The sequence below is a fragment of the Lepidochelys kempii genome, chromosome 1 (assembly GCF_965140285.1).
Source record: "Lepidochelys kempii isolate rLepKem1 chromosome 1, rLepKem1.hap1, whole genome shotgun sequence".
NCBI classification, from domain to species: Eukaryota; Metazoa; Chordata; order Testudines; family Cheloniidae; genus Lepidochelys; species Lepidochelys kempii.
The window spans coordinates 276,295,901-276,310,317 of record NC_136380.1 but is presented as its reverse complement, the minus strand read 5'-3'; the positions used below and the strand labels follow the sequence as shown (position 1 = coordinate 276,310,317).

At 45.6% G+C, this 14,417-nt stretch overlaps 1 protein-coding gene across 1 annotated transcript in view; it reads left to right on the top strand.

The window, feature by feature from the left end:
* Positions 1–14,417, top strand: part of LRRIQ1 (leucine rich repeats and IQ motif containing 1) — a 187,922-nt gene that overhangs the window by 152,642 nt on the left and 20,863 nt on the right. The window contains exon 26 of the mRNA XM_073327613.2: positions 11,399–11,519. Within this exon, the coding sequence (XP_073183714.2) occupies positions 11,399–11,519 (121 nt within the window). The remainder of the gene's footprint in view (positions 1–11,398; positions 11,520–14,417) is intronic.

Here is a 14,417-nt window from a genome sequence, read left to right as displayed (position 1 = left end):
CCAAAATGTATGGGAAGGTCGTCTTTTTCTTAGCATCGGAGGCTGCCGCCCAGGAGGCGGTGGAGAAGGGTCTGGCGGTGGGGGGGTGTTTGTTCCCCTGGAACCGCTAGAGGACCTGTGCGTCCGCCTAGTTCTGACCTCCGTCCCTTCTTTTCTACCCAATGCCGCCCTGTTACCCGCTCTCTCCACCCTGGGGAAACCCGTTGCCGTCATCAGCCCTCTCCCGTTGGGCTGCAAGGACCCCACTCTTCGTCACGTCCTTTCGTTCCGCCAGCAAGTTCTACTGCCGCCAGCGGCGCGTGATGGAAAGGCGCTCGAGGGGTCCTTCCTAGTCCCCTACCAGGGAGCCCGCTATCGGGTTTTTTACTCCACGGGAGAGGCCTGGTGCTACCTCTGCCGATCAGCGGGGCATGTCCGAAGAGACTGCCCCTTGGCCCAGTGGGGAGGGGCATCCGAGACCCCCGAGACCCGGCAGGACATTGGCTCCGTCGTTGCCGGCACCCCTGGCCGCCCAACACCTGAAACCACCTCTCCTCCTGCTCGATCAACCGCCGCTCCCGTCCAGGCCCAAGAGACACCTCCCCTACAACGCCCAGACGAGCAAGGGAGTCCCACCCTTGCTATTACCAATCTGGTAGAGCCTATGGAGGAGGGTGCAGCAAAGATATTACTGGGCATAGGAGAGGTCCCGCCCCAAGGAGACCCCCCCCTTCATGCTGCCTCACCATTACCCCCCCTGAACCCCTGAACCATCGCCTCTGCCCCCCACCGTGACCCCTGCTAACCAGCCCCCAGACGATGCTATGGAGGGCTGGTCCCTAGTCCAGGGGAAGCGAGGCAAGTGGAAGGCTCGAGCTCCGCTGTATCCATCCGATGTGGAGGCCCCCCAGAAGACCAGGAAGGGAGGCACTGACACTGAGCCTTCCGCTATGCCCACGAGTGAGATCCATCCACCGGTGTCGGGAGGGGAAGACAAAATAGCATTGGAAGATAGGATCTCCCCTCCACGGGAGACCCTTCCCTCCGAGACCCCTGAAGAAGCCCCTTCTGCCCGAATATCACCCGAACGCACGCGAACCCCAAAGCGACCGTCGAGGCGGGCTCCAGAGGAGAGACCCCGGGGTGGCGGAAGGCATCCTCTCCTCCATGTATGAGGAGATTGAGGCCCTAGGTTTGACCCCGGTCACCCAGGGACAGGATGACCTACTGCCGGCTGGCCTCAGTCTGGGCAACCTCACCCCAGTCCCCCTTTCCCCATGCTCCCTCCCCCTAACCGCCTTCCCGGGCGGGCACCCTACAGAAGGTGGTCCACCACCTGATGCCATGGCTGCCAAATCCACCACAAAGCCTGCGCCTAGCATCACTGGGAGCCCCCTTAACCCTCGAATTTGCTCAGGGGGCGCCACCTTTCAGCTACTTGCCTCCCAAAGCCCAGAGCCTCGCCTCTGCCCCCGCCCCCACCCCTGTCCCTGCCCAATCCACCTCTTCCTGCAATGCTATTGCCGCCCCTGGGGTTATTTCTTTCCCATTTTTTGCGGATTTCCCCCAAGGAGCAGCCTTTGCATTTTCCTGCCGCGACCCATTAGGAGCTGCAATTTTCCCTCCGCCATCCCCTTTTACCCCAAGGCTTGAGATGGACCTAATAACTTTAGCCTGTCAGATGCCCCGTCGGTGGTCCACACCCTGCCTGCCCGCCTCAGCGGACCACGAGGCTGCATTAAGAGCCCCACCAGGGAATAACCCGGAAATCATAACCCCACACCCCCATGAGCTGTGAAAAGCATTGCGGGAGTTTTTAGAAGACATCCATGGCTCCTGCAACAGGGTACAGCTGGCTCTCCAGCTATGGGGGGACTTTGATCAACTCCTCCAGGCCACAAGGGCCGTTATAAAGGAGGGTAGAGGGAAAGGAAGGCACGGTGCCGCAGCCTACAGGCGGGCCCACAGCTTCCGTGATGATTTACTCACTTACGGGATGGGTCACGGATTGTTGCGCGACCTGCCGGGGGCCGCGAACACCCCCGCCAACAAGGAATGCCCACCCCCCCCAGCCCTCCTCATGACGCCTCTCATTATCACAACTTTGAACACCAGAGGCTGTAGAATGGCTCTCCGCAGGTCCCAGATGCTCTCTTACCTTCGGGAAGGGGGGTACTCTGGTTTTCCTGCAGGAGACCCATACGGATCCGACCGCCGAGGACAGCTGGCGGCTGGAGTGGGGGGACGGGGTCTACTTTAGCCACGTCACGATTCGACAAGCTGGAGTGGCGACCCTGTTCTCCCCCACCCTATGGCCCGAGGTGCTAGGGGTCACTGAGGCCGTGCCGGGCCACCTGCTGCATCTCTGAGTCCGTATGGAGGGGCTCGTGGTCAACCTCGTTAACATCTATGCCCCGACAACGAGCCCAAAGCGGCCGCAATTCTATCAGCGAGTGTCCGACTTCCTTGGCACCCTAGATTCTCACGAGTGCCTAGTCCTGGGAGGGAACTTTAACACCACCCTTGAGGAACAGGACCGCTCAGGGGCCGAGCTGAGCCCGGCTGCTGCGAACATTCTCTGAGAAATAGTCGAACATCACTCCCTTGTGGATGTCTGGCATGACCACCACCTGGATGACACTTCCACGTTTACCTTTGTCCAGGTGGAGGCCCATCAGTCACACCACTCTCGGTTGGACTGTATTTATTTATCCCGTTTCCATCTTTCACGAGCCCACTCCTCCAACATTCGGCTGGCCCCATTTTCCGACCATCATTTAGCCACCATAACAGCCTCCCTCTGTGCAGAGAGGATGGGGCCGGCCTATTGGCATTTTAACAACAGCCTGTTGGAGGATGAGGGCTTCGTGACGTCCTTCTGGGAGTTTTGGCTGGCCTGGCGAGAGCAGTGGCGTGCTTTTCCCTCGGCCCGGTGATGGTGGGATCTAGGGAAGGTGTGCGCCAAGCTCTTCTGCCGTAACTACACCCAGGGCACCAGCTGACGGAGAAATGCGGCAATAAAGCAGTTGGAACGGGAGGTCTTAGAGCTGGAGAGGCGTCTGGCCGCCAGCCCCGAGGACCCATTCCTCTGCGGAGCGTGCCGGGAGAAGCGGGAGGAGCTCCGGGCCCTCAAGGACCATCACGCCCGAGGTGCCTTTGTTTGATCCCACATTCGCCTCCTTCGGGACGTGGATCGCGGCTCCCATTTCTTCTACGCCCTGGAGAAAATGAGGGGGGCCAAGAAACATGTTACCTGCCTTCTAGCAGAAGATGGCACCCCCCTCACGGATCCGGTGGAGATGTGTGGGAGGGCCCGTGACTTCTACACAAGCCTTTTCTCCCCGGATCCGACCGATCCTGGCGCTTGCGGGGTGCTCTGGGAGGAATTCCCTACGGTCAGCGTGGGCGACCAAGACCGACTAGAGCTGCCTCTCACCCTGGCCGAGTTCTCGGAAGCCCTCAGTCGCATGCCCACCAGTAAATCTCCGGGCATGGACGGGCTGACCGTAGAGTTCTACCGCGCTTTCTGGGACACGGCCCAGACCTAGCCACTGTCTGAGCCAAGTCCTTGCAGGGTGGGATCCTCCCTCTTTCGTGCAGGCGAGCGGTGCTCGCCTTGTTGCCGAAGAAGGGAGACCTCCGCGATTTATGAAATTGGTGCCCCTTCTCGCTCCTTAGCACGGACTACAAAATCGTAGTGAAAGCAATTTCGCTGCAGCTAGGGTCCGTGCTGGTGGACGTGATCCACCCAGACCAGACCTACACTGTCCCGGGCTGCAGCATTTTTGACAACCTATTTCTAGTCTGAGACCTTTTGGAACTCGGGCGTAGAGATGGTCTGTCATTCGCCCTCCTGTCTCTCGATCAGGAGAAGGCGTTCGACAGAGTGGACCATGGGTACCTCCTGGACACTCTGCAGGCGTTTGGATTCGGACCTCAGTTTGTGAGTTTTCTCTGGGTCCTGTACGCTTCCGCAGAGTGTCTGGTTAGGCTCAACTGGACCCTGACTGAACCGGTCAACTTCGGGCGAGGAGTACGGCAGGAGAGCCCCCTCTCGGGCCAGCTGTATGCTCTGGCGATCGAGCCTTTCCTCTGTCTCCTCCGAAAGAGGTTGACAGGGTTGGTGCTGCGGGAGCCGGAGCTGCGGCTGGTCTTGTTGGCATACGCCGATGACGTGCTCCTCGTGGAAACCCTGACGCACGTATATTTAGAGAATGCCAGGTTGCAGCCCCTTTTCTGGCTCCTCACGAATATTTTATTATGCTTTTGGCTGCACTTTTCCCCTCACCTTTTTATTTACACACTCCCCATCCGTGGCCCCACAAAGTCACGGGATCTCCTGGTTAACCTCCTCCTAGCCCTAGCTAAAACAGCCATCTATAATACCAGAGAGAGGCAGTTGGCCAATGAAGCATCCTGCAACTGTAGGGCTGTTTTCCGATCCTCAGTACATTCACGAATCCGGGCGGATTCCCTCTGGGCGGCATCCACCGACTCCCTTGATGCCTTCGAGGAGCGGTAGGCGCTGTCTGAGGTTCTCTGCTCAGTGACCCCGTCCGGTTCCCTCCGTCTGACCCTTTGATTGAGGGGAAGAGCAAGAGACCCCAGCCCCAGCCGTTGCCGCTGTGGATACCATCATCACCATCACCTAGGAGGGGTCCTATCACACGTGGATGTACGTCCCCCCCTCCCCCAAACTGCCCACCCCGCAGCTGTGCCCATCTTGTTGGGCACTCTCTGGAGAGGAATAATTGGTGATACTGGGCTTGGCACTAGGTAACTCGAGGGGGTGAAAGACCACGAGTGTCAAGGAAGCCCCCAGCTCTAGGCCACCAGGTAACTCAGGAGGGTGGAAGACGATGAGTGTCAAGGAAGCCCCCCGCTCTGGGCCCAGGCTAGCCTGAACACTTCTCCCTCCTGAAGGCTGCTGTGTTATACCTTGCGTTTGCTTTTGTTTTGTTGCACAGTTTTGTTTTTTCCTTTTTGGTGATTCTTTGTAGGTGTTATGCAAATAAAATACTTTTCTGCTTCAAAAAAAAAATTACTCTCCTATAGCCATCTGGCCCGCCCCTGTCACAGTACATTAGCTTTCTTGTATTTTAATTGTTGAAATTTGAATATGTTCCTAATATGTTTATAATGTAATTCTGTTAAAGGCTAAAAAAATAACATTTAGCAGTTCTCATAATGAAAAAGGAGGGCAAAATGCAGGTAAAAGAGAAAATGTTCCCACCAAAAAAGCGGGGCATGGTACCCCTAAAATATCATTAGATTTAGCAAAATTCAGTTTTTATTTTTGATAATTTTGATGGATAATATCAATATTTATTTGCAAACATTTTTAATTTTTCCCTTCAATTTAAGTTTTCATAGTTGTGCAGAATTATGAGGGTGTGAGGTTATTTAGTGACAGCAGACATTGAGACTCAAAATGTTAAACTTTATACTGCTAAAACACAAATTGCCAATGTCACATGTCAAAATTCACAAACTCGACTAATTTCTCAAGCAGTATTTTTCTTACTTAGCCTGTCTGTAAATTTTGATGATTATCATTGGAAGTATTTTTCTGTGTGTACAGTGAAATGGATGTTTACCAACATTTTATCAATAAAAGTCTAATCCTTCCAAGTCTAAATACTTTAGCAAAAAATGAAGTCCTAACCTTCTAGTTGCAAAAGCAGCTTTGTCTAGTACACTGTTTTGAGTCTTCAAGACAGACTGAAGAACTAATACCAAACTCCTAATTCTCCAATGTACTTGAAATACATGCCTGACTTTAAGCACATAAGTAGTTGCATTGACTTCATGTTTAAGTTAAGCATGTTAAATTAAGGACTTAACTGAATTGGGGTATTAGAGTAGAGTGCACTTCCTTTTTCATCTTAACAAGGTGTTTATTACCTGTTGTGATAATTGGGCTGACAAATTTACCCTAATTGTAAACTGAATTGTAAAAAGTGTATGAAAGTTCATAAGATACTACAGTAACCTATAATAATAAATATTGATCGAGAGTAGGTCAAGTTGTTTTCAGTAATGAATGTTACAAACAGATGCAAGAGAACCAGACAGACTAAATTAGTCCAAACAAAAAAAAGGCCACTTGATGTATCTCAAGGACTGTGTTGAAATCACAAAAGATGTGGAACCAGAAATTAATGAGCCAGAATAAGTGTATCCAATATTAGGCCTAACTGGTAAACACAATAATGGGCTATTCCACCACCATTCTCTTTGTGGGTCCTTGAAGACGGAGACTTTGGGGAGAGAATGGAATGAAAGACAGAGGTTACTACAGCAAGTTTCACCATCATGGCTGCCAAACCCAACCCCACCTCATCCTGGTCTTCTGGGACTCATGGCTTTCGTCATCCAAATCCTGAGAGATGTCCTGACCAGACCGGGCCAGAGAGTGGGATCGAGATCATGGCACCCCCCCGCAGCAGCTTCAGCTGAATCGCAAATTCCACCTGAGATAAAACAGGATCATATTTTGACAACAGCAAAAACAACAGCGTCAATCAATTTCATCTAACTTCTTCTCTTTCCCCACACCCCCGAAGTATGGTTATTACCCCTTGGATACCACCTAAGAGATTTCCAAACAAGGGGTTTTTTTCCTTCTAAAAACTCTCTCCAGCTAAAGAAAAAGGGAACAATAAATATTAAAATGAAAGCTTTATTTAATACTTTACTTTACAAAGTTTTAACAGTTTTTCCTTCTTTTCTTTTACTTTACTAAAAAGTTAAAAGGACTTTTAATGGTCTGTTTGCCCTGGTACTAAGCAGGCTGAGGTCTTTGTATACCAGACACTGTACTTTGTTTAACACTGTTTAATGTTCAACAGGGACTGGGTTATGGTAACACCTTTGGCCCATTTATTCCATCTAAATTAATACATCATATCTCCAAATAATTATGTTGTTAACTAGTTAATTACTGATGATCATACCAAAAACATCCACATATCTTTTACATGTATAGATAGCCTTTTCTCTCAGAAGATTTGAAAATTTAACAAAGTAATAATCAAATGTACAAACTACAGCTATATTCAATACAGATAGACTTTCCTGTGGAGTCAAAAAAATTCCAATTAATTTGAAAGGATGTTTTATAAAATAAGGCCAAGGGTGAAATAGGGAAAAAGTTAAATATAGTGTCATGAATTCAGGTGAGATGCTTACCTCCATTGTTCTTAAAAAAAAATGTGTTGGACTTCTGCTGCGCATCTTGGACCTGATCCAAAGTCTACTGAAATCAATGGGACTATTTCCATTGACTTCTGTGGGCTTTGGATTAGGCCGCTTCCGGGTGCTGGATGAAACTTTGTTCTGTAGTAAAGAATTTTTAAAAGCTAATATTTTGATTGACCATCTTTTGATGTGATTATTCTTATCTTTATTTTAGCCTGCAGAGTAAGAAATATTAATAGTCATAAAGCCAGCAACCCTTATTAAATCTGGTGTAAATGTGTCTGTAAGTGAGGGATGCATTCTCAAAAGGTTTGTTGGTGGATAGATTGGATAAGAGCCCCACAGAATGGATACTTGTTTAAATTACTGAATCATTGGTTTCCAGCCAACGGGAGCTGCAGGGGCAGTGTTTGCAGGCATGGGCAGTGTATGGAGACCTGCTCCCCCGCCCCACCAGGGACATGCAAAGACATGCCATGGTGCCAGCAGCTGGCCACTTCTGGGAGTGGTGTGGGGCCATGGCATGAAGGCAGCCTGCCTAAGCACCCCACTATGCTGCCAGCCAGGAACCGCCTGTGGTAAGCACCTCCTGGCCAGAGCCTGCACCTCACACCCCCTCTTGGACACTAACCCCACGCCCAAGGTCAGAACTGCCTCCTACACCCAAACTCGCACCCAGACCCTGCACCCACTCCTGTACCCCAATCCCCTCCCCAGCCCAGAGACCCCTCCTGAACCAAACTCCCTCCCAGAGCCCTCCCCTTCTGCACCCCAACATAAATTTCATAGAAATGTGCGGCCCATGACGACTTAGCAAAATTCGTGGAGTGGCCCCCCCTGCCAAAATTATTGCCTGCCCCTTCCCTAGAGGATGAGAGGTTGTACTTCAGAGTTTATAATAGCTCCAGCAAGAAATTGCAATAATGGGGAAGGTGTCTGGAAAAGTGAGAGAACAAAAATTAAAGGAACAATTTGTGCATTGTGGGTTGAGGAGCCCAAGGCTTGATCCCACAACTTTCTCTAACATGGGGTTTTCTGAAGTTTTAAATCTTGAATAGAAATGTAACTACATGAAAATACACTCCACTCACAGCTCATTAATTCCTCTTCTCCGGGAGCTCCAAGATCAGGAGCTGTTATACTGTGACTCCACAACTTCACAGATAAGGAGAAAATCCTAATAGCACTGCGGAGACCGGGGGGGTGTGTGTGTGTGTGTGTGGAGAATGTATTTTAGTGTTTCTCCCCAGTTACATCTTTCAGTAAATCCTCTTTTATCTGGCAATGCTAAAGGTCACAAAGGCAATGTGGTGTAGACAGTCTACAAATCCTGCAAAACAGCAGCTTTCATTTGACAGAGGGAGATTGAGGTGTGAGGATATGAAAAAGCACGATACTCAGAAAATAAAACCAATCACTCTGTCTCAGAGACTGAGTTAATGCCAGGTTTATTCCATTACATGCATGCTCTCTTGCTTGCACTCTGTTAACATGGAGGTGGATTCATTTACTTTCTCTTTTCTAAATCTTGTCTATCGTTTTACTCTGCTTCTGAAATTTCCTTTTACACATCATTGATACCTGTCAGTATTTAGTTGCAGTTTGAATGGAGATTACAATGTCCATTTTTTACAATGATACCTTTTACCTGTCCAGCTCAAATCAGGAATTTAATACTTACAGATTGCTCTCTAGTCAATGACTATTGTCTCTTTTATGTCTCTCTGACATAAGGTACTATTACTTTTCTCACAATGGTGTCCAGCCTGAGCAGGTTAGGTTTTATTTCTTTGGTACTTGTCATATCATAAGTCTCCTAATTTTCCTCTCATCCATAGAATCTGCTTAAAACCCAAAATTTTAATTGTAGAGCTCCTCCCTCTTTTGAAATAGCATTTTAGGCCCCCTTTACATATTGTAAACAAGCTAAAAAGGACACCGCCCTTCTTCGTTTCCTTTGCAGGTTGCCTTTAAAACCTCCATCTTACACAATGTTTTTTTCAAGGACAAGATGGTGCTCCCAACACAGCCTGAATTCCTTCCAAAGTTGGTGATGGTGTCCCACCTTCATTAGTCAATATCCCTTTTCATGTCATTCCTTTACTCACATCTGGTGTGGTGAAGACCTTCTTCACAAGATCAATGTAAAAAAGCCCCTGAGCTTTTATCTGGAACAGACTTCATTTCTCAGAAAGTCATCACAAAGGCTGTGAGAAATCTTAGTTCTTGTGCTGTTTTGAATGCAAAGACTGTTGAAATCTATCTTGCATTACCGTGGCTGCTAGACTCCACAGAGGAAGGAGGGAGGATCAAGAGCCGTGGTTTACCTGACTTGGGCATGATAACACCAAGGATGGTACAACAGACTTTCTCTCTCTGCACTGAGGCACAATAACTTTGAGTTCCTGCTGAGGATCCCTAAAGCTGACACATATTGTCATAATTGATCCCAAAATGTGTATACACCTACATACATGTGTGAGTGTGTGTGTTTTTATATAGTAATAATGTAACATAAAATTGCTACTGTTCAAGATGTATGTTTACTGTGTTTATCGTCTCACACTTCCTATTGCAGTTCTTTTTCTTTGACATATCTGCAGCAGTTTAGTCTCCCAGAATGGAAATCTATCAAAATAGGTATTTTCAGAGAAGAAATAATTCCTATCATTGTTTTCATTGAGGAGATACATCTTGACAGATTACCACTCCTCACCAAAATGGGGACTCTGAAACAATATGTATATTGTTCATATGCTTTTGTTTTAGAAATATATCACTCCCTACTAGGAAGAGAACTGACAATAAAAGCACAGTGGACTGTCTAGGTCCCTAAGCATAGGTGTTGCAGGATATCCCCTGCTTGGATTAATATCTCAGATCTTCTACCTAAGGGAATTCTCATTAAGTACATGTAGGTTCAAGCTCCTAAAAGTGTTATCTATGGACTATGGTATCTTCCAGGTCAGTGTTTCTATGCCATGCTGCATGAGCCCCCAAGATCAAGAACCCAATGCTAAAATGAGAAAACATTTCAATTTTATGTTATTGTATTTAGGTTCATATATCCTGTCCATCACCAACATGTACTGGCATTAGAAAAGGTTCAGAAAAGGGCAACTATAATGATTAGGGGTTGGAACAGATCCCATATGAGGAGAGATTAAAGAGGCTAGGACTTTTCAGCTTGGAAAAGAGGAGACTAAGGGGGGATATGATAGAGGTATATAAAATCATGAGTGGTGTGGAGAAAGTGAATAAGGAAAAGTTATTTACTTGTTCCCATAATATAAGAACTAGGGGCCACCAATGAAATTAATGGGCAGCAGGTTTAAAACAAATAAAAGGAAGTTCTTCTTCACTCAGCGCACAGTCAACCTGTGGAACTCCTTGCCTGAGGAGGTTGTGAAGGCTAGGACTATAACAGGGTTTAAAAGAGAACTAGATAAATTCATGGAAGTTAAGTCCATTAATGGCTATTAGCCAGGATGGGTAAGGAATGGTGTCCCTAGCCACTGTTTGTCAGAGAGTGGAAGGGGATGGCAGGAGAGAGATCACTTGATCATTACCTGTTAGGTTCACTCCCTCTGGGGCACCTGGCATTGGCCACTGTCAGTAGACAGGATACTGGGCTGGAGGACCTTTGGTCTGACCCAGTATGGCCATTCTTATGTACCACCATTACATGCCAGAAGATTATAATTAATATAATACTCAAAGTATAATTTAAATGCTCTTTGATGGCCATGGTTAAGTAGCAAACCACTAAAAGATGAAATTACTTACTGCATGCTTGATTGATAGAATTGATACTTGCCCTGGATAAAACATAAATATTGCAGAAAATAATTTGATATGACATTTCTGGCATTCAGCTATGACTTAAATTATAGACTGGTCAGTAAATGATCTTAAGCTGTTTAAGGTTTCATCAGCTGTCTGCAAGATTGATTTTCTTCAAAATTACTGTACTGAAAAGTTTTCTTTTGTTGTTGTACTGACTCAGATCGCAAACCACAATTTTAAGATCAGCTCTTATTTACAAAAATGCTTTGACATAGTGCATTTGTTCAGCCGAGGCAGCAATAAAGGACTGTGGTATCATTTTGAAGAAGGTTGTTTGACAGAGTCTGTTTGTTTATTTGAGGAATGTGAGCTGCATTCAGAAAATGTCATATTTTGTTTCATGATTGTGTACATTCTCTCCCACTGCTTCCAGGCAAGCCCTGTAAGCAGAGAAGATGCGGATTTAGACCTTATTTCCATGACCAGTGGAAGTGCTTTGACTCAGAACAGAGAAAAAAATAATCAGCCACACAGACACTCAGCAGGATCTTCAAGTAAGTTGTGGTTTCTTTCAATATTCACTTTAAAATGAGTTGATGGAATTGCCTGTCTAACTGCATTCTCATATAGACGGGATAGGATGCCAGCCTTTGGAATGTCTAGTAACATGTATATTTGATTCTTTCTTACTTGAAACTTTCCCTTTATGTTTCACATATTTATTTATAATGCTAAATCACTTCAAAAAATTAACATCATTAGATTTTTGTCTGTTAGTTAATTGTAACCTGTGATTCTCCTGTAAACTATACCAAATCCTTTGATCATTCATTTCCTAAAAAACAGATTTTTGTCTAACTCTTTAATTATGAAAGGAAAGTTTTGTACTCCTAAAGAATTGATTTCTTGTCTTTCTTCCATAAAAGTTCATTAAAAATATTTAGGGAAAGTTGATTTCTATAACCACCCGGATGCCAGTACATATGTCCCAATCAAGGCACGTATTGCCATGAATTCAGTTATTAAATGGGTATGGAGATAGTGATGACTGTTGGACTCTAATAGCAAATGGTATTTTCAAAGTTCTGGGGAAACTTTATCACTGTTTAAATGTCATAGAAATAAACAAGGGAATCAACACTGGAAATAAAGGTTCTAATTATTAAAAATCATAAAAAACTTAACTTTTTAAGCTTCAAGTTTTGCTTTGCATAGTAAAACTAATTGAGGAAAATTGGGGAATCATCTGTTGTGTAATATATTATATTTCATATGCTATTTATACTTTGGATGTAGATTTTGGAAAATGTGACTTTCAAGCGTAAGTGAAATTCAGGTGGAAAAAAAAAAGACCGCATAGGAAGTGTAAGGGATATTAAAAGACGAAGGCAGATTTGTGTAGTTCAGTAGTACTGTATAACTAGTGGAGTTCATTGAGATTGTTCATATCATTGTGAAATAGGTGATTTCAACAAAAAGTAAATCAAATTGCTGGTTTTAGAAATTTTGATCAGACTGTTACCATTGACATTAATATTGACTGTTCAGTTTATATGAACTTGAACCAAAGTCCAATAAACTGATGTCCTAAAAGAAAAAAAGTAGATATAAAACCATAAGGAATACTTTTTAAAATCTATATTTTGCTACTATAATTAAAAAACGTTTAAAACAAAGGGTGAAATGACGATACAGCTGGAATACAGTCAGTCAGAAAATCCACTAAGGGCAAAAAAAAACCCCCCAAAATTGCATCTAATCCTACACTAAGTTAAATTGATGGCAAAAGTCCCACTGAGATGAAAGGAAGTAGGGTTGAGCCCACTGTGCTCATAAGTGTACAGAGATACAAAGTCCTGTAATGAACACTTGAATGAACTGTTCATAAATAAATACATGTATAATGAATGCATCTTATCTATAATTCAATTAAAAAACTTCATAAATGCAACGTATCTTGGACAATATATATGGAGAAACCTTGACTCACATATAATGATGAAAAGTGGGTGTCTGTTTTATTAAATAATACAACATATAACAATTGTGGCCTAGGTTGTAATCCTAGCCCTATGTGACCATCCTGATAAACATCGGGGGGAGGGGCATGTATTCCCTTCATCCCCCGGATAGCCATGTAACTTTATCCCAAAGTGGGAATTGGGCGCAAAGGGGAGGACAGACACCACCACCATGCAAACAAGTGGACAGGAAGGAACAAAATGTTGGCAGAGCCGTATTGTGTTTAGGGGTGTGTGAAACAGGGGTGGGGTATGCTGTGAGTGGCAGTAGGCCCCTCCCCTGCCATCCTCCCCTGCACATCCCAGGAACTCAGGGAGAATTGTAATTCAGAGTAGTGCCCTTGTATTTCTGTCTTTGTTACAGATTTCAGAAGACTATTCATAATAAAGGCATACAAAACCAAGAGTGTGTGTGTGTGTGATGTTAATTCCAGTATAGACAAAAATACAAGTTAGAGTCTCTCTGCTTGTCCCCATTTGCCATCGTTCATTCACAACCCTCCTTTGGCTCAAGTGAGTACCCTGTTCCATGGTCACATTTACTGTAGCTGAATACTATATTGAATTCAGAAACACGTGGGGTCTTGGACTCAGAAAGGCAAAACTCTCTCTCTCTCTCTCTCTCTCTCTCAACTTGTCTTTCCTACCTTGCTCTCTGCCCCTCCTCCCTCACCTACTCCTGCTACACGTCACAGCCCCTCACATCTTGCCATTATGCTTCCGTGAGCCATCTTTCTCTTCCTTTTATTTTCGCTTTCTCTCTTATATCCCCTCTTTCTTTCTTTCTTTCTTTCTTTCTTTCTTTCTTTCTTTCTTTCTTTCTTTCTTTCTTTCTTTCTTTCTTTCTTTCTTTCCCACACCATGTTTTCATATTTTCCTGTTCTTCTCCTGCAAGGGGTGTGGTGGGGCAGGTAGCTGGTGCTCCCATTATGCCTCTGCAGTGCGGCACAAAGAAAAGGAGCTCTGATTAGGATCAATGAGAACTATGAGGAACAGCCTCTTCAGCACTTATTGCAATCCAAGCAGCTCTGTGTCCTCAAGACAGAGATGCAATTCACTGAGATCTAGAACTCAGAACTAAAATCTGAGACAGTGACAGCCAAAATGAGACTGTTAGCAAAGTTCCTACTGGAGAAGGGAGCTCAAGTTCTCAGCTGTTCTCTTCCCCCATCCCTCCCTTTCCTGGTCAAGGAAGCCCAATGACTCATTTCTCTCTTTCTACCCTGTACTCTCCCAGGCACGGGGTGGATAAGGGAAATGCAGTAGAACAGTATATCTCAACTTTAGTAAGGCATCTGATATGGTGCCACATAATATACTCATAAAGAAAATTGAGTGCTGTGGATTAAATGGAGCCACTGTACTACAACAAGCTAAAACATCAACAGAAAGAACAGGGATATAAGAACTGCCATATTGGATCGGACTAGT